This window comes from Corapipo altera, unplaced genomic scaffold (assembly GCF_003945725.1).
Source record: "Corapipo altera isolate COAL_440 unplaced genomic scaffold, ASM394572v1 61411, whole genome shotgun sequence".
Taxonomy (NCBI): Eukaryota; Metazoa; Chordata; class Aves; order Passeriformes; family Pipridae; genus Corapipo; species Corapipo altera.
Window position 1 is genome coordinate 3500641 of NW_020884875.1, and position 20806 is coordinate 3521446.

At 41.8% G+C, this 20806-nt stretch overlaps 1 protein-coding gene across 3 annotated transcripts in view; it reads left to right on the forward strand.

The window, feature by feature from the left end:
- Window positions 1–6409: 6409 nt before the first annotated feature.
- Window positions 6410–20806, forward strand: part of PARP8 (poly(ADP-ribose) polymerase family member 8) — a 124700-nt gene continuing 110303 nt past the window's right edge. For 2 of the 3 annotated variants that reach the window (XM_027634888.1, XM_027634886.1), the window contains exons 1-2: window positions 7351–7486; window positions 7557–7611. In XM_027634888.1, coding sequence (XP_027490689.1) covers window positions 7363–7486; window positions 7557–7611 — 179 coding nt within the window. In that variant the 5' untranslated portion in view covers window positions 7351–7362. Of the gene's footprint in view, window positions 6809–7350; window positions 7487–7556; window positions 7612–20806 lie in introns of those variants that run through there. The other variant, XM_027634887.1, reaches the window with a different exon arrangement.

The window sequence follows — 20806 nt, forward strand, 5'->3', positions numbered from 1 at the left end:
ACTAAGGATTGGGGATACAAAGAGTGGCAATGACTACTTGGATGGACAACTGTAATGGCATAGACCACAGCTGACTTGGAATCTGTCTAAAACTCAGTCTTAAAGAAAATTAACCAGAAACACAGAGTATTTACTTGACTATTGCATCAGAATATTAGAATGCAACTGCTAATAATAAATATCCAGTGAAAATTATACAAAAGATGTTTCTATGCCTTGTGTCACTTCTCTGTTAGTGGGAACATCTCTCACACCTTAGTGCCTATGTTTTCAGACTAATCACAGAGTCACAGAATGGGTCAGGTTGGAAGGGACCATGGTGGGTCAGCTGGTCCATCCTCTGACAGCCTCCCTTCATATATTGATAGACATTGATGAGGTCCCCTCTCAGTCGTCTTTCTTGATGCTGAACAGGCCCAGGTCTCTCAGCCTTTTCTTGTAAGAGAGATGCTCTAGTCCCTTAATCATCTTTGTTGCCCTCTGCTGGACCCACTTCAGGAGCTCCATGTCTCTCTTAAACTGAGAAGCCCAGAACTAGACGCAGCACTCCAGATGTGGCCTCACTAGGGCTGAATGGAGAGGCAGGATCACCACCCTCAACCTGTTGGCACCCCAGGATACCACTGGCCTTCTTGGCCATAAGGACACACAGCTGGCTCATGGACAACTTCCTTTAGAAATTATTGTGTCATTTTAAAGAAGCTTACTGGAAGGCTAGCATTGTGTTTTATGCCTTAAGAGTGGAATTCTATTGATCTGCCTCCCAGACCTCACTGTCTACAGCCATCAGTGAGTTACATTGTACTGATGGCTGGCATAGTCCTGGATCTTGGACAAAAAGTAGAGGTTTAGTTTGTTTTGTACTAGAGTGTCATCTGGGGCATATAAAAGTGGAGACATGATTTTGTTACTGATTTGTAGTGCTGATGGCCATTTTGTGGTTTAGAGTGTTTTGGATTATTTTCCTAACCTCTGCCCTTTTTAATGCTCTCCTGCATTAGAAATATTGGACAGATGCCATATAGCATTGCCCTAAGTTCTGTCAGTCATCACATGGTTAGGTTTCACGAACAAAGATTTGGGAAAGGCTCTATCCACATTTGTTACAAGCATGCTGGTGGCTAATGAGGCCAATATGAGATAGACATGTCCGATTGCAAAAGGCACAGCAGAAAGACTCCTTTAGGTGGTATATTCTACAAGACACGATTCCTTCTGCGTTGTTTTTTCTCCTCAAGGGTGATCCTGCGTGCGTTCTCAAAGGAAGCAGCAGTGTTATAGATGATGTGTCTCCAGGCCTCCCGATTGGAGGCCAGAGTAGACCAGTTATGTTGATCAGTACGGCCAAGACTGAGATGTTGTTTCAAGGAGTCCTTGTATCTTGTCTTTGGGGCTCCTCTCTTGCGGCAGCTGGTGGCAAGTTCACCATAAAGCAAGATCTTAGGGAGGCGGTGGTCCTTCATCCTTGAGACGTCTCCTGCCCAACACAGCTGTGTTCTCAGCAACATGGCCTCAATACTTGTGACTGCTGCTTGTTCAAGAACAGATGTATTGGTCACATAATCTGACCAGTGGATGTTTAGGACTGTGCGGAGACAGCGCTGATGGAAGCGTTCTAGGAGATGCAGGTGGTGGCGGTAGATGACCCATGATTCAGATCCGTATAGAAGAGTAGACAGCACAATGGCTCTGTAAACACTGATCTTTGTACTTTTCTCCAGGTGTTTATTTCACCAAACTCTTTTATGAAGCTGACCGAAAGCACTATATGCCTTTGCTAACCTGTTGTCTATCTCTCCGTCAATCTTACCGTCCAGGGAGATGAGGCTACCTAGGTAATTAAACTACTGAACTGATTTGAGCTCTGATTGGCCAATGCTGATATGGGGATGAAGGAAGACTTCCTGAGGTGCTGGTTGATAGAGAACTTTTGTCTTCTTTAAGCTGACTTCCAGCCCAAAGAGCTCAGCAGTGTCTGCAAAGCAGGATGTTAAATGCTGCAGAGCTGCTTCTGTGTGGGCAACAAGGGCGGCATCATCAGCATAAAGCAGTTCCCGGACAAGATGGTTTAAGGTCTTAGTGTGGGCCTTCAGTTGCCTTAGGTTGAAGAGGCTTCCATCGGTACGATATCAAATGTAGATACCGTCCTGACCATCGAGGTCTACCATGGCCCTTGGGAGCATCATGCTGAAAACCACTGAATAGGGTTGGTGCAAGAACACAGCCTTGTTTCACACCATTGGTTATTAGAAAGGGCTCAGAAAGTGCATTGCCATATCTGACTTGGCCGTGCTGATCCTCATGGAGTGAGATGATCATTTGAAGGAACTTGGGGGGACAACCTAAACGTTCCAAAATCTGCCATAGACCTTTTCTGCTCACAGTATCCAAAGCCTTGGTGAGGTCAACAAAGGTTACACAGAGACCTTTGTTCTGTTGCCTACACTTCTCTTGCAGTTTTCTGAGAACAAATACCATGTCTGTGGTGCTCCTGTTGGCTCTGAAACCACATTGGCTTTCAGGTAGAATTCCTTCTGCTATAGCAGGTATTAGTCTGTTCAAAAGTATTCTTGCCAGGATTTTGCCAGCAATGGAGAGCAGAGTAATACCATGGTAATTTGAGCAGTCTGATTTAATACCTTTCTTCTTATACAAAGTGATGATGACTGCATCATGAGGGTCTGATTGTGGTTTGCCTAGTTCCCAACAGCGCACCACAAACTCGTGAAATTTAGCATGGAGTGCTTGGCCCTCATGTTTCCAGACTTCAGGTGGAATTCCATCAACCCCAGCTGCCTTGCCGATTTTCACCTGCTGTGTGGCCTTGAGGGTTTCTCCTAAAGTGGGGGCAGTATCCAATTCGTATTTCACCGGTTGTTGTGCAATGGACTGAATTGCTGAGTCTTGGACTACACGGTTGGTACTGAAAAGAGTCTGAAAGTGTTCAGACCATCGATTCAGAATGGAGGATTTATCTGTTAGAATCGTTTGATCATCAGCGCTGAGTAGAGGGCTTTGGACCTGGTATGTAGGCCCATATGCTGTTTTCAGGGCATCATAGAATCCTTTGTGATCACATGTATCTGCGCATAATTGAGTTTTTTCAGCTAGATCGATCCACCACTTGTTCTGGATGTCACAAAGTTTCTGTTGAAGCTTGCTGCATGCAAGACGAAATGGCAACTCTGCAAGTTTAGGGTTTTTTTTCTTTTCTTAAGACTTCTAGTATGTATTTATATGTCACAGGAACATGTTTAGAAAAATTCATATAGAACATAGTTTGGGACAGAACACAGTGTCCTGATGCTTATTGAAACATTTGTATCAGCTTTACCAATACGTGGAAAGGGGGGTTATTTCTGGCATAAATTGAAAAAAATCTGCTTAGTCTAAGAGAGGTAAAATCCATTTATGAGCAGAAATTGGCTGACCTATGCATTTCCTCAATAACTTTCTCAGTCACTGTTCACACATTATTGAAACACATGCACTGTGTTGTTTCTCTCTCTTTAGATAGTTTTCCCCATTACATTTTGAGCTAATCTTCTCACATAAACTTTATAATCATGTATCTCTATGAATTTAATTTCTTTTTACCTTATTTACACCTCTGTAAATACTTTCCAGTTCCTACGAATACAAACATAAAAGTTACTTGTGTTTCTTTTCTACTTTTACTGTGATAATCAGTTCAGTACAATGTAACAGAGCTGAGCTGAACTTGAGACAAAACTAGAAATTACATGAGCCAATTTTCAAGACTGAAAAGCCATGGGAAAGACATATACTGAGTTCCCTTGAGCCAAGACCATTACTTCCAAGACCAACTTTCCTATTGTTCATGAAATTACTTGTAAAACTCTTCAGGAAGTTTCTTCATGAGAGTATGTCTCTATCCCAGCCAAAACTGGCACACGGTGGTATAGTGTACATCCCCTGTAGAGGCATTACAGCATGCACACAGATGCCTTTGCAATAACACTTTATTTTCAGTATTTTAATAAACAGAGTGACCTCAGGATATAATCTAGCTTTTCCTTGCTGAAATTGGCAATTCCTGCTGTAATTGTACTGCAGTCATCAAGTAAATCAAGGGCCAAAATGATTCCTAAGAAACTAGGCATTTAAGAGCCACTTACAATAAACAACAATAAGTAGAATAAATAACCAATCATATTTTCAGACCTCTTGTTCAATTCAGTTGATGCTGTGAAGCCAACTGTATTAACTTTCTTGAAGACAGTGTTTTTGCTTTGTGGATGACTTTTCAATTCACTGTTATCAAGCCAGTGAAAAAAGTCTGAGGCTTAAAAAAACAGCCAAGAATTGTGCTAATTGACATGACGCTGAGAAGAACCATGTGGTCAGAATAAGCTGTAAGCAGAATTGTCAGTATAACTACCCTGTAATAACCTCCCCCTTTCCCGATCCATGTGGGATGGATAACAGAGACCTTTCTCTACAAGGTTCAGGACCAGAACACCACAAGTTCTGATTAAATCTTCTAACTATGATTAGGGGGAAGGCAGCAAACATAGCTGCTGATATTCTAGTGTGAATAGTTAGAAAAAAATCTCCAGAAAAGCATCACTTTTCAACCATCACTTGACAGAATGATAGTGTCTTACCATATTATACTGTATATCAAATTACAGTGATGAGTTCTGCATCCTGCCTTGGAAGAATCTTGCTGAGTAGAATCATAGAACCGTAGAATGGTTTGGCTTGGAAGGGACCTCAAAGATCACCCAGTTCCAACACTCCTGCCATGGGTTCCACTACAACTTGCTCATATAAAACTGACATCTCCTGCTGCAAAGCAGTAGCCAGGTGCTCCCTGTTAACAAAGCAGAAGGGAAAAAGTGTAAAATTTTATGGTAAAAAACTTATTCCTAACCATATGCAAGTTTTATCCGAGGACAGACTAGCATGAAATCAATCTTGCATAGTTTCCACATTGAAAACTCATATAAAAATCTCTCTTCAGAGAGAAATTATTTTCTTAGAGGCAGAAAGTCATATCACATGATGGATTTTTTAAATTCCCTCCCATTCTCTCCATCAGACATAATATCAAGACAGGAAAAATTATGGAATTTTTTAATCCTAACTTTCATAGCCAATTTTCACTTAGGAACAACTAATAAAATAAAGTGTTTGTCTCCTGTGTTTGAAATCAAGAATAGATGACCAATACACTAATACTTGCTTAATGAAAAAACCCACCCCCTAGAATGACTGAGCTCAAGAATGAATGGGAGCTGTTTAGAGCTGGGGGAATACATAAATAGTGAATTTGGTGAATATTCTTTCAATGTTCTAATCAAATCTGTTTCTGCTGCACTTAGACCTGTTTTTGTTAATGATAAACATTGTACTACGATGAAAAATTCTCGGTTTGGTGGACTTGACGCTCCCTTCTGAGTTATATTACGGTAATTCCGCTTTATGCACTAGCGCCCCAAGCCTGTAGCCTGGCACTGTACCGACCGCTCGAGCCCTCCGGTCTGAGAGACAGCTTTGCTGGACAGCGAGGGGAGAGGACAGCGATTAACACCGCGGTGGTCAGAAAGAGGCTCCAAACACGTTCATCCTCCCTTTGCTGTTTCCATGGGCACGCATCCCCGTGGACAGGTCGGAGGCGGATGCGGGCAGGCGACGGCACTCCTAAGAGTGGGCTGCAGGCTGTGCTGCTGGGGCACGGCCGCGTACAGCCCTGCCCGCGGTCCCAGTCAGGGCTCCGTGGGACGGCATTCCCGTCGGAGGGAAAAAGGGCACGGGCTCCGCCGGCCGCAGCCGCCCTCCTCCCCAGCCCCGCCGCCGCCGCCGCCGGCCTTGCGCAACACGGCGCTGCCCGCTTCCTCTCCGGTGCTGCCAGGGAGCCGCCCCGATCGCTCGCTATCGGCATTTCCCCACCGCTCAGGAGGCGGTGGCAGACTGTGCCCGGGGCCGGGGCAGGGGGAGGCGAGCACCGGCCGGGGGGCCGGGGCCATCACGCCCGCCGCCGCCTCCCGGGCCGCCCGCACGGCTCTGAGCATCCGCCTCTTCCTCCCCCCGCGCCGCCTCCGCCGGGGGAGCCGGCGGGGGCCGTACGTGCCGGGCCGGGAGCGAGGGGAGGGTCTGCGGCTTGCTGCAGCAGCAAGAGCCGGCCCCGCCGCGCCGCCGGGGACCCGGTGCGGGTGCCGCCGCCGGCTCTCCGCCTGTGCGGCTGCTGCTCCTGCCGCTGCTGCTGCTGCGCGGCGATCGCCGCTGCCGGCGGGAGGGGCAGGGATGTGAGCGGCAGCGCGCGGGTCGGCGAGGCCCCCCCGCCCTTTTTTTTTTCTTTTTTCTTTTTTTTTTTTTTCTCCTCTCGCTTCCAAAAAAAGACCAAACCCCCCCCCCAACACAAAACACCGGGGGGGGGGGGGGGGGGGGGGGGGGGGGGGGATCCCGTGTCGTCGCCGCCACCCTTCGCTGGATCCATTGTGAGGAAATTGCCATTCGCCGGCAGCGGCGGCACATCTGGGCGGGCACATCTGGGCATAGAACACCGGCTCCCGCCGTCGTCCACCTACGTCCTCTGAGTCGGCTTAACGGATCCCTCTGGGCCGCCGGGGAGGCTCCTGCTCGCCAGCCCCGGGGTCTTTCTTTCGGGCTGAACCTTACAAAAAAAACCCTGGCAGCGTGGGGGGTGGGGTGGAAATAAAGGCTGCTGTTTTTTTCCCTGGGATTTATTTCATGGGGATGTGTTCAAGACAAGAGAGGATTCAGAAGGATATTGACGTTGTGATCCAAAAGTGCAAGGCGGAGAAGGACTGCCTGTTTGCAGGTGAGTTTCTCCCCGGGCGCCAGCTTGGCGGCGCGGAGGCTCCCGGCGCTGCCGCCGCCGCCGCCGCCGCCTTGCCCGCCCCGCACCGCGCTCCCGCCGCGCCGTGCCCGTGCCCTTCGCCGCCGCTCGCGGCTGCGGGGTCCGCGCTCGGACCCCGGCTCCCTCCCCTCCTTCCGAGGGCATGTGAGGGCAGATGAGAACAGCCGCCAGCCGGGAAAGGGGCGGGCGGGGTAGGGGCGGCATCCCGAGCCAGGGAGCGTGGCGGTGGCCACAGGCAGACCCGGCGGGTGTAGGAGGGGAGCCCGAGCTCCCGGCGCCTGGCGTAGCCCGCAGCCGAGCGCTGTTCTCCGGGCTCTGCCGCGCTCGGCGCCTGCCTCCACTCCCGGCCCCAGGGCCGGTGGCACAGCCCGCGGGGAATGGGCCCCTTCCCGTGCAAGCAGCCCGCGCCGCCCTCCTCCGGGGATCCGCGGTGCCCCGGCGGTGCTGGTGCGGGGCCGACCGGGGTGGGCCGCCGCAGGAGCCCGGCTGTCGGCTGCCTGTTGCCGTGTGTGACAATGGAATTCCTCGCTGTTGCCATAGCACCGGGCACTTGTTGCGAGGGACTGGGGGCGAGATGCTGCATTTCTTCTGTTCACCCCTGCTCTCCCCAGCCACCCCCGTGTCGGGAGCTGAATGCTGGTCCGTAAAACCTCAGCTACATCAGCCAAAATAAAGACAAGTTGTAATAAAGCAGCTCTTTGTCTTTCAGATTTCAGGTACTCAGACTCCACCTTTACCTTCACCTACATTGGAGGCTCCAAAAGGTACTTTACTTTGCGGTAATGACTAGCTTCATTTCCTTCTGACAGTGAAGTGCAAAGGTTTAATAACGTGTCAGGGTTTTTTATTTCCTTATCTTTTGCAAGGAGGATGATTAAATCATCTGCCTTGGTGCAAATGTAAACAGAGAAAGAAGCGTGGAGAGAGGTGATCAGAAAGGTGATCTTAGTAGTCAGAGGCTTGTTCTTCTGTGAAGCTTCACTGTCTTTTAATTTGTTTTTTTAAAATTTGTGTGGACACACAGGATTTCTGCCACATGTAAACTTATCAGCAACTTAGCAAAGGCATCAGCCTATGATGTAAAGTTGATTCATGTTAAAAACTAAGAAAGGTTAAGATTATCATAACAAATAGGCCAAATTTCATGTTAGCACCTTACTTTCTTGCATGAGAGCCATGTTTGGTCCCATGGCAGATGCAAGGCTGTCTACATTTGACCAAATTAAATTCTTGAGGGATTAAATGAAATGTCAGCCTAACTTAGAAGGCTAAAAAAATGTTTTATTGAATGTTAGTTGAAATACTGTTTCTAAGTGCTTCCAAACTCTTGGTTATAAATTAGATTGTGAATGCACACATTTTTAAAATATATTTTGGCATTTGTTGTGTTTGTCTATTTTCAAAAGGAAAGGAAAAATATGTAAAATCTTGAACACATCCTTTTCTTTTCCCTGATGGTTAGTTATCTTTTATTTAATAAGGTGTTAACAGTAAATACTACATTGGTCTCTTTTAGTTGATGTTTTGGTTTTTTTTTTTAAGTAGACTTGGCAAGAAGTTTTTGGTTTATTTTTTGGTTCTCTCTTTTTTTTTAATTCAATTTGTCTTGTATCTTTGTCAGGTTTTTTTCTTTCCCAGGGTACGTCACATTAAAGTACTGTATTCTTTTTTATTTACAAGTGAACTTGTCAGTGCAGGCAGCACTCCCACAGCTATTGGTGCAGCCCCTGGGTATTCTTTGGGATCTGGCTGTAGGACCAGGCTCCCAGATGGTCCCCAGGCTCCAGAATGACTCAGAAAAATGTTTTCCCACCTCACGATCCTCCCTCTTCCTAGTAAAGGAAAGAACAACTTTTGTCATTTTCAGTTGAAAAGTTCACCCAATAGCTGAGAATTAATGTATGTTTAGGTTGCTTGTAGTATACGCTTGCTTTTAGCATTTTAATCTATGTTTTGTTTTGCTGTTGTTTTAAAAGACAATTTCAAAAGGATTATACAGTAAAAACTGTCTAACAGAGATACTATTTACCCTAAAAGTAAAGTGATTGAATTTGAAAGTTACTTTGGACTATTCTCTAAACCAAATGTCACAGCAAGAAACCAGGAAGTGAAACCTGTCTATTGTTTACATTTTCTGAGCTGAATAAAGTAGAAAGCCTAAGGGCACAACTGATGGAAAACAAACTGGTTTATCAATGTTGAAACAAAGTGTTGTCACTTGTTCAATGAGAAACGGAAGAGTGCCTTCCATCCCACAGCCTTGAATTTTAATCAAGGGCAGCATATGCTTAGGAAAGTTTTGACTGGAAACCAGTCTCAGGACCTTGACAATTCAAACACAATTGAGAAAAAATCATTATGCTTACAGAAATAGGTGAAAGTGTGTTGTTACTTAGAGCATACCCAAATTTGACTTTATTTTGCACATTTTAAGGACATTTAAAAAGCATCCTTTGAAATAAGGGCTTTGTGTTCTCTGCATTCTTTGCTTATCTGTATTGTGATTTAGAAAGATGTTTTGCAATATTCTTGGTGTTGGTGGTGTACGGAGTGGCAGGTTTACAGCAGTAAGCTCTCATTCGATGTACATAAAATGAAAACCCTAAACCTTGACTATTCAGTGCCAAACTTCAACTTCTCATCAAAGATGAGTTAATACTTTCTTCTCAGAGAAGGTGCTGGAGGAGCAGCAGCTATACTGCACTGTATGCAGAATTCAGGGAAGTCTCCACTAGAGGGTCAACAGCAGTGATTTGTCCATAGTCACGTTTAGGAGAGCATGAGGTCACCTCAGGACCTTTATTTTGGCCTTTAAAAGCTGTGATTTTTTTCTTGCTGCCACTGCTGCAGCTGTGGACTTCCTGAGTAGGAACACCGTTTTTTGACTATTGCACTCAGGAATTGTCCCTAAATGACAAAACCTCTATTAGATCCTGGCCATGGACTCATCAGCCAACGGGCCTTGTCCAGGTACTTGAGATACTCATCCCAATGACTTTGTTTTTCCAACCCTCAGCAACACAGGTGCTGGAGTAAAGGGCAAAGGGATAGATGTTTGCTGAGTGGATGTTCAAACGGAGGAGAGATTTAGAGAGTCAAAGTGGTGTGTAAGGAAGATTATAGTACTTCGGTACTCATTAGCTATGCCTGACACACATTTTTCATGCTTTGTTTCCTTGAGATGTTTCTTTAGGTCAGTGTGTAATATGGCCTTGGTTTAGCTATAGTGGTTACATGGAAGAGCAGAAGCCCTTGAAAGAAGGCAGTCTGTTTGAAAAGCAGGATTCTTTGTAACCCTTGTATAAGGGCAAGTGACAATACTAGCAAGTTAAACATGACTTGAGGTTTTCCTCAGTGTACTATAGTTGCCTCTAGTACCCATTAAGTCCATTTATCAGCGATCTAAATTTATAAACTCAGAACTAGGTTCTCAGTAAATCGGGGTAAGTCCATGGAAGTTAGTGTTGCCAGTATTATTTCAGTTATTATGAGGACCTAAAGTTTGTTTGTGTTTTTTTTCTTTTAACTGTTATCTGTGTGAGATTTTTCTACTTGGGACCAGCTTCTCAGACTTTATCTGATTTTTCCCCTGTTGCTTGGATTGATTGCACAGTCTCTTCCGGCACTAGTAGTACTGAAATATTGGGCAGTACGTAACCACACTGCAGATCCATCCAGATAGATAGGCCTGATCCAGGGGACATTTATTATTGCTTCTAAGGAGTTAATTTGTAATCCCACAGCAAAGTAGTAGTAGTTCACTTAATTCTTTTAGATTGTATTTCACGTCACCTTTTTTTTAATTTATTTTAATGTATTTTGTTCGTACTTCCCAATTATTAGAGCTGTTTGACACTGCAGAGATGTGACCTGGTTTGGGAAGGTTGTAGTTAGCAATTTATTAGTGAAAGTATGTCTTTGTACATAATGTGGGCGCTGGATAGAGGGCAGATTGTTTACTAATCTAATAATGTTTAATTTCACTGTCAGAAAGCAATAACTGGGTTGATTTCTTGTAAAGTGAGGTGTTCAGTCAGGTGCTGTGACTTTGCGAGATTTCTTCTTCTTTAACTATATCTAGCATAATTTCAAAAATGGCTAGATTTTTTTTATGCTTTTTACTGTAGGTTCTAAAATTTGTATTAAATTGTGAACATTTTGAGTTCTCCTTCTTAAAAGAATATCTGGTTTCCTTTTTCCATTTTTCTACCCCTCTATGAAATACTGCTCCTCCAGAAACTGTGCAGACTGAACAGAACTGCTTATTCGCTTATCTTTCAAATAAAAATGCGTGGTGCCCTGAAGTTGTTTTCACTTTGTATGCCATTTGACATGCTTTACATAGAAGCAGTGCTTGGTTGTCCAGAAAAAAAGATGTTTCCCCTTTTTGTTGTTTTTCTTACACCTCCACACCCCCACCCCCGCCCCGCTTATTTTTTTTCCCTGAGGCTAAACAAGGATATCATATGAGTCCTGAAATACCTCTTCATTCAAATGTGTTCTTAACTCTCATTGGCAATGAAGGACAATGGCAATAAGGCTGTGCATGAGAACAGATCTAAAAATGCAGCATATTGCTAAGAAACTAAATAACACCTGAACACACAGATTAATTTTGTCCATAAAATTCCCATCTCCTATTCACACAGTGGACTTCTGTTCTGCTTTCTGTACTTTAGCACAATGATTATAGCAATGGGAGTTCTGAAGAAACAAGGAAATTAGGTCTGAAGTATTTGTTTATTTTTGCTTAAAATAATGACTGGTTATTATTTTACACTTTGACGTTTTGTGTTTTATTCAGGAGGTCATCGTAGAGCAGAAATTCTCATGTTAACTGATGAATTAATTCCTACCTCACTGTAGCAGTGAAATATTTCACAGATGGGGAACTGTGCCACTGAAGAAGTGTCTAAATTGCTTATAACTTTCTGTAGCTAGAGATGAAAACAACTATCTGAAGTTCTAGCACATTATGTCCACCAGATGTTTGAACCACTTGACAATAAATAGATACATATAACCTTTTTTTCCCCTGTAGTGATTGCTCTCTTTCTGCTTACATGAATTTATAAAACTGCCTGCATGAAAGATTCTGTTTGGTGAATAATTTTGAAATTCTGGTGTAACTCTGATAATACTGAAGTCTTCACTACAAAAAGCTGTGAAGAAAAATATTTTTTGAGATAATTGATAGTTGTTTTAATCTTAAAATTTATGTTCAATTTTTGTAAACTGTAGGAAAGAAGGAGAAAACTGAAAAACAGTTTTTAAACTGAAACATAAAATTGTGCCCATCAGAAAGTATAAAAACACTTTTCTGAATTTTTTGTTTCTTTCATTTACAAAATCATCTAGTCTAAGACAAGCTTTCTTTATATTGGTTAGTTTTAACCCAGCTCCTCAATCAGGTTCATTGCATGGCAGTGTGCTTACTGGCTGGAAAGAGAAGGTTTGACTGTTCCTTTTGGAAGCAATGGTGGCTTACGTAAGATTAAAGTGTCTGTGAAAGTATGACTTAAAAAATGAGAACATGTTTTTTTGGGATCCATTGCTCTAAATGGTTTTAGTTTAGATGAAATCAGTTTTATGCAGGGCCTAGGAAGGGCTGGTAAAAGTACAGCTCGTCTCCTGTTGCTGATGGCTGCATGTAACTTTGTGTTCAAGTTATTAAAAAGGTAATTACATTCCTGAAATCTACTTCTATTACAGTAAGAAGGGGTGAAATCTAGATATGCAGCTTGTACCTAGCTGTTTGCTTATTGCTATTTCTACATCATCTTTCAATTTTAACTTTCTTATCAAATATGACTTAACATTTTTGCTGTTAGTACATGATTTCTTACCATTTTCTACACTGTTTCCATGGGAGAGAAGTCTGTGGTATGAGACAGGAGTCTAGTTTAGCCATGGCAAGAATTGTGATTTTCATTTCTCCACTAAGGATTCTGTAGATGAAGTAGTGTTGAATACAGCCTTAGGTAATTTTAAAAAGCATTTTAGGTGTTAGGTGTTACTTAGGTTTCGTTTTTAAAATCTCTGTTTAAGTCAAGCATTTTCCATTATATGACTTCCTGTTAATGTACCTATTCTAACTTCATATTACCTTCTGATATTGACCATGTGTAGTATGCACATGAAACTTATCCATATATTCCTATAGATAGCTTTTCCATAGGTACTACCAGAAATTCAGTAGGTGTGATTTAACAAATTTTTCATCCTATAAAGAGACCTAGTAGGACCCTATGGTGTCATTAAGTGTAATGTTGAAAGTAGCGAAAACCAAAATCACCACCTCTCATGGTCTTATTGATAGTTTTGTGTCTGACAGCTCCTTCTTGCCTTGCTGTTAGAAAATCTATCTTGTCTGAAATTAGCCCAGTCCCTATCATCACGTTGTGTAAAAACTGTGTATTTCAAGGAGAGGATAGTCTTGTGGAGATCTCGTGCTGGTCTGGTGAAGCAAATTGCTGTCCTCTGTCAACTGCATACTGTACTGATACTAAGAACAGCATATTTAAATTGTGAACCCCTGTCTTTTAGTGTGAAAAATGTGGTTTTACACATTTAAATGAATGGCTTAGTTTTAAGAAGTGCCGAACTCGGACACCACCTAGCAGTCTTGGTGTTACTGTAGGTTGTTTAGCACTTTGTAAAAGCCTCACCATCTTTATGCAGGTGTTTTTGTCATGCAGATGTATGCACTGTTGTTTGAATGGTTCACCAGCATAGAGCTGGGAGGGGTTCTTGAATGTCTTTACAGAAAACATTTACAGTAACTGCTACTTTCTCTACTTCCATCACATATTTTAACATATTAAGTACCTAAAAATAAACCTATAGGCTGTCATTGTTAAAGTGTTAATGTTTTATTTTCAAATAAATTTGAAAGCAGAGCACATGCTGACAAAATTAATTTAGATAATTTTTCTCTATGTTGGGACTAATGCCATTTCTTGTTTTTCCTGTTAGTCTCTACTAATCTCCTATATTTTTCATTGCTCATAAATAAAGAGCGGAAGATACCTATTCGTATATTTTTTCCATGGATTACTTACTGTGCAGAATATGAATTCTCATTTGAATCAGAGTCTAATCACTCCAAGTCAAAATAGTTTCAGCACCAAAATAGTTTCAGCACCTAGACTGAAAGTAAATTTAAAATTACTGGGAGAGATGGCTTTAAAAAAGAAAGGGATGAAATGTGAGTAAATCTAAAGAAAAACTCTGGTATATAGTTCTGCCTTGGCATTAAATAAATTCCATGAAAGAGGACAACTTAAGAATTTATGCCCTCCTTGCTACAGGAAGGGTGAAGATTTTTACAGATATTTCATTGAATTTACCTCATCTGAGGCAAAGGGCCTCCTTTTACAAGGTAAAATAGTCTCATAAAGGTAAGCCTGCTATCCTCTGTAGCAGTAGGTAGAAAATCTCACTGAAAGAAGAGAGACTGAAGAAGATACAGAAATAACATCTCCTTTGCCTGACAGCCTTCTGTATGCTCACACAAGATTGTATCCATCCTATTTCTATGGAAGGAAGAGCAAGAAAGAGCCTTGCCTGAGGACCAGGAGCAATTGTTGCTTTTATGAGTCACTTCTCCTGGGAGGACCCATTATCTCCTGAGAGCTTTATGTCATTCCCCTGCTGCAAGGGCTAAACACCATCATACATGCTGTTGGCATTATGGAATCCTCTGGGAGTAAGTCATGGTTTTGCACATGCTCAGGGAAGGCAGGAGGCAGAAAAAAGTCTTGAGTTGGAGGTAAGCATCTTTCTCGAGCTTGCTTGAAGGTAGAGGACCTACATGAGCCTTATTTGTCTTCTGCTGTCTTAGAAAATGATGGCATATCCTGGCAATTAGGATGGAGCCGAATTACCTGTTCTGAGGGAAACTTCTGTAATGCTCAGTGGGAGCCTGTCTGGAGCCAGGAATGGAGGGCAAAGAGGAAGTTCAAAGAAACTAGCTAACCCTCCAGATATTTCCTTCCAGCCTTGAGGCATTGATCAGAAATAAAAGGAACAACACCTGCATAATGAAATGTACTGTTTGCCAAAACAGAGTGCAAAAATGGTCGTATACCATTTGTAGAAACTAGTATATAATTAAAGAATAAGTTACTCTCGTGTTTGGTAGCATTGTGCATTTCATCTCACAGAGTTTGCCATTTTGAAATCTTGTTGCGTTAAATTAATATACCATTTTATATTTAAGAATTTTTCATATTAAGAGGCAGGCTAGAAGGCAGGATTACTTTGCACTGTTAAACTGTCATGTACCCAGTAATGTGTAAGGTGTTTGTGACAGACAGCATTTGCTCACAAATAGAAAAAAATACCCTATGAGTTAGACATGATATTCCAGGTCATTAGCTTTTCTGGAAATCATAGAATTTGTATGTGTGTCTAATCAACTCGTTATTGCTTATTCATTTTCCTTAATGAAAAATTCATTTTTGATGGGGAGTCCTCACCCTGGAATAATCACACATACAGCAAAATATGGAGGCTTCTGTCAGTCTGGGTTTGATAAAGGTGTTAAAACTAGGAAGCACTTCATTTTCTTGAAAGTACTTGCTGATAGTCAACTTCTTGATCTCATTTACAGCTGTGTAAGTTTGGAGTAGTTCTGCTAATGTGATGGGGCTAACTTTGCTCCACAGCGATACTGCTGAACCTTTGATTTGGTGCTGACTGCTCCTAGTGAGTGGCAGTCTCAGTGATTTCTTTTGTCTGGGAAGGAGGATTCTGAAGACCAGAGCATTGCTTTCTGTCATCTTTGCAGATATATTGTCAATTTTGAGTACTTTTGTGGATGGTTGGAGAGCTGCAGTCTATCCAAGGAAAAAAGATTGCTTTCATGCATTCTTACAAAGTTGCTAATGTTGCTGAGGGCGCAGATAGATGGCCAGTTGTCAAACTTGTGCTCCCTTTCTGTCTTTTTAGCCTTAGCATCTGAAAACCTGGTTATTGCAGAGTCCTGTTTTAATAATGTAATTTGCTGGGCCACATGAAAAACCTCTTTACCTGTCACTCATTCAGAAGCAGTATCAAATCTGAAGCTAGTCCAAAAATGGTTTCAGATCTTTTTGTAGGTATAACCATTAGTTTAAATGGAAATGGTGATTTCTTCATGAGGACTATTTTGTGAAAAAACCTAAAAGGATCATATTGACTTTGTCTAGATTTAAACTGGTGAAATCTTGTCACTTCAGTATGTATTTGTGCAGAATACTGGAAACATAGGAAAAAAAAAAGCTTTACAGTATTTCAGACTGAAAAATGTGACCTTCAAGTATTAAAAACTTGTGGAAAACATGCTTTAGTACAGCAGTTATTGACACTATCAACAGCCTTCCCTTACAGACAGGGAATTATATGAAGTAGTTTACTGGTTTAATATAGTCCTATGAATATTCCATGAACTCTTTCATATGTGTTTGTAGCTCTGATAGAGTTACAGCTGAAAACTAAACATACTAATTCTGTTCTTTTAAGGTGGTACAATGTTAAAGAATTGTTTTACTGGAAGGACATTTAACCATCCTGTAGAACAAAGCTTGTTGGGCTTGGCATAAAATTTCAGTTGTAGGATTCTGTTAGGCTCGTATTGAAGAAGAACTAATGTTTTGTCAGTAGGTGACAAGAACAGTGAAATTGGATGTTTAAGAGGTAACAAGAGGAACATAACCTCTGCAGGAATCTCCTTGGGCATAAACTAGTTTTGTTAACTCAGGCCAACAGAACAAGTTTTAGTAAGTTTATCATTGCCTCTAGAGTATAAAGAAAAGAGTCATAGTAATCAGTCCACCAGAGATGCAAGATCTTTTGCCTTTAGGAGACTGATGTGCACAATGTTGGGTTTTTTTGAATGTCTCTATAACACTAAGAGTAGCATTGCCTTTGGTATGCAGTCCTGCTTCGTACATGTTCTCTGTGCCAGATTTAGCAGTTGATGCAATTTTTACAGCAAATTTTAGTGTTAGTTAAAGCTTTGAGCAGTATTGCATGGGTTAGCAGCTACCAGTTTGATTCTTGTTAAATGATTTTTAGTTTAGTTTAGTTTTAGTTTAGTTTATTGCTCCGTAATTTAAGGACATTTATAATTCTGTGTTTTAGCTGTTATATTTTATTTGTTTATTTTGGTAATCTATTTTAAAATTACAAGTTATGAGCAATTCTAGTGTTTCTTTGGTTTTATGTGTATGTAGTGAATTAGAAGAATCACATTCTCCCTATGAACCACACTGTAAGGACAAGTGTAGGGAGACTCCAGGCTCTTTTTGTACCTGAATTTATATTTTACTTCTAAGCATTTACTTGTTTTAGATTGTCCCTCTTGTGATGAATAGTTGCTTACTATACTGTGTCTATGTTTAAATGTCAATGAATAGATGTTAAAAAATACTACTTCAGTGAAATGTATACCTTTATTTAAGCCGTGAAGAAACGCATTCATCCTGTAGTTCAGCTAAGTACTGACCTTTACCAAAGACAGGAAACACACAGAGGTATAGCAGGTAAATATCTTTTACAAGTAACACTGTCTGACTTCAAGACAGGCATGGATATGTGGAAGATCCTGGCCTCCCAGTTTTCTACTAAGGATTAGGCATTTGCAGTCCATGAAGAGAACAGGAGTTGCAGTTAAATGAGTCAGGATAAAAATTATAAAAGCTGTTGGTTTTGCTTGTAAAGGACATAAACCAATCACCATTTGGAGTCAAGAAAAGCTGTCTATGAAGACTTTACTTATTTCCTCTACTAGTAAGGCATAATCAGCCACTCAGCAGAGTGAGTGACCTTTGACTGAAAGGCCACCGTGAATGGTGGCATGTCTTGTGTGGCATGGCAATTTCTAAAGCATATTTCCAGCATATCTCAGTGTATATAACAGTTGCAGAACTTTTGACATAAATGCTGAGCAAAGCATCATAAACGGCTAATATTAATGACCATTTTGCCATTATTCTGGCTTCTTATAGCGTATTCTCATCTTTATTTTTGTCCCAAGTTATTTCTCTGTTGTACTTTATATGATCTAACATTATTACCATAGTCTCAGCTAATATAAATTGACAAATTGCCATGGAATTCAGTAAAGTCATGCCAACTTATAGCACTGCGGACTTGTCTATAATTATATTCGTCTGGTTAAGGAAGTTTAAATAGAGCAAAGCCAAATTTAAATGTTATCTTCCTTGACTTCTAGTAGAGCAGTTTAGTATACTTATGATTAGTTACATACCAAAGTGAAATTACACGTTTTTTGTGTTGGCATTTTAGGTGACAAATGAGGACAAGTTTCTTGGAGGCTGATAAAGTCAGATAAAAGTTATGTTCTTTGGGAATGGTTTGTATGAAGTGAGGGGAGGACCAAAGTGGTGAATACATGCCTGAAGTGATAGAGACTTGGGAAGTTACATAGCAAATGGGTGTTCTCAGCAGTGTAGCACTTGACTCTCAGGTTTGCATGTGGTGCAGTGCCGTGGTCAAAGGCCAAGATACCGCCGAGGTCTCTTTTTTTTGTTTTCAGTGCAAGGTGAGCTTGGCAAAGTACTGACCAGCGTGTTTGTAAGGTAGATGATCCCACAGGATACCTCTGGAACAAGGAAGATCTTATCCTGAAGAAAATAGCACCTCTGCACTCCCCCTTGGGAGACAACGGTGACTTCAGTCTGCAGAAGTTAGAGAAAGGTTTCACAGTAACCCTGGCCTTGCCATTTTCATTTTGACTGTACCACTGGGGAGCATAGGCTCCTTGCAGTTGTCTTCCTAGTTCTTCCCAACTTGTCATTGTCAGCCCTCTTTCTTATGGCCTTTTGTTTTCCAGAGGTGATCGGCATACTGATTTATTACAACAAAAACTGCTGTTTGTTTGTTTTGTTCATGCTGTTGAAGCAGACAGACATGAAACTGTTGGCATTACACAACTGTGCTATGCAGATTAATAACATGGAGCAGCTATAGACCGTGTATCTCCCAGTTCTCTTCTGTTTATGTATAGAACCTGAAATACTTGTTTTGGTTCTTTGGAAGCTTCACCACAATAACAACGGGTGCTCAGTCTGTTAATCAGAGTGATCACATGTTCATAGCTATTTATTATTCTGGTTTTGGTTTCTAATATGTGAGTGTCTAGGGGGAAAAAAAAAACACTGCTAAAATAATTGCAGCTGCAGCCTGAGTTGTTTGCTGATTTAAAGTTTGAAACTTAAAATATTCTCTTTAAACTGGTGTGTTTTTGCAATTTCTGTTGTACCTAAGTAGGTCTGAATGGAGACGTTTAGAAATGGTATGTACTTCAGATCTTTAACTGTAGGTGCTGCAGAGCTGTAAGAGTGCATTTTAGCTTAAACCAGTAAAAGTTGTATGCGCTTACGCATAATAGAAAATGTTTTAAATAAAACTGCAAAGCAGATAAAACCAATGTTGCTTTATACAGCTTCTCATTCTTCATGTTACAGGCTACTTTTTAAGAAGCAACCTCTATGGACCTTCGTGACTTTCTCTCCAGTTACTGTTTTTTAATTCTGTTCCCTGTAGTAGAGGAAACCCGATATTTCCACTGCTGATGGCACGCAGTTCATTAGGTGTGTGGTGGTGTTACTTGTCACTCTGAACACCCAGGATGTGGGAATCATGACAATGGGGATCACTTTGGGGATCATGACAATGTTGTTTTCATGTGTTTGTTCAGTAATAGAACTGACTGGCGGTGACTTTTTGCTCTCTGTAATGTTTGAGCTTTTCTTTGGTTGGCTTCTGCTTTGGTTTGTAATGATATAAGTGACAGAGAAATGACTTGTCCTGTTGCAAACGTGAGAGTGGATTTTCGCTGGTGTGAATTGGACACCTTTGTTATGGCTGTGGTTTTTCAAGGGTCAGGCTTGAAAACCAGGTTTGCCTGTTGTGCAGATCACCAGCCCCATGGGCAGAGGATGAATGAAGTGTGCCCTCAGAACACAGGACCTGTAGTGCTAAGGAAATCTGTCGGGGTGGTGTACCAGTAAGAACAGCTGGGGGAGTGGGCCATGGACTGTGCCCTGCACAGCCATGTACATGGAGGGAATGTGAAATTCTTGTGCATATACCCATTCCACACCTCAGTGTGCCATGAAAGCCTGTGCTACTAAGTGGCTGCTCTCCTCCCGTATCAGGACAAGTGGGACTTGTGGCAGGCTGGCAGATAGCGTAACTCCAAAGGGCAGTTCAGTGGGAGTCAGGTCAGGTAAAATAAATAAGTAACTGTGTCAATGAAATAATATAGAGGGTGGGGAGAACCTTTTGTTGCCAGCAAAAACTCATCAGGCAAATGGAAGGAATGCCGTAAGTTCATTATCTGTGAAATTTGGAAAAAAAAAGGAGTTGAAGAAGGATCACAGACCTTTTTTATTGCCTCTGCTTCAGTTTAAGCATAAAATATTTGCTCCTGAAGAGGAACTAAGCAGAGAATATCCCTTTGCTATTGCTAATACCATGCAGTAATCTAGCGTGCACCAATGTGCAGCATATGGAGCCACTCCAGGCCATATCTTGTGTGTGCACACACCATTTTTGACAAGTGGTGTCAGCTTTCTCTTTAGCATTTGGTCCTTTCTCAGAGGGTTTATAGATCTGAATACATCTGAGCTCTTCATAATAAGTTTTTTTTTCTTTTCATTTTTCTCTCATTCAGATCTCTGTGTGTTTTTTAAATGTACATGCAAATGAGTTTTGCCCTTCATTTTGTTTCATTTTCATTTGCCAGAGTGGCCAGGAGGGTGGCAGAGGTTCTGCAGCATTGCTTAGGGGATTGTTAGTGTGTGACTGAAGGTGGAAGGTCCTTGTCACAGGAAGAGGTTCACTGTTTCCTTTTTGTTGCTGCTGCTGTTGCATGAAGGACTATAGAAGTGAAATCTGGAGGAAGTAGTGCAAGACAAGAGCATGGGTCGACATTCAGCCTTGAATTAC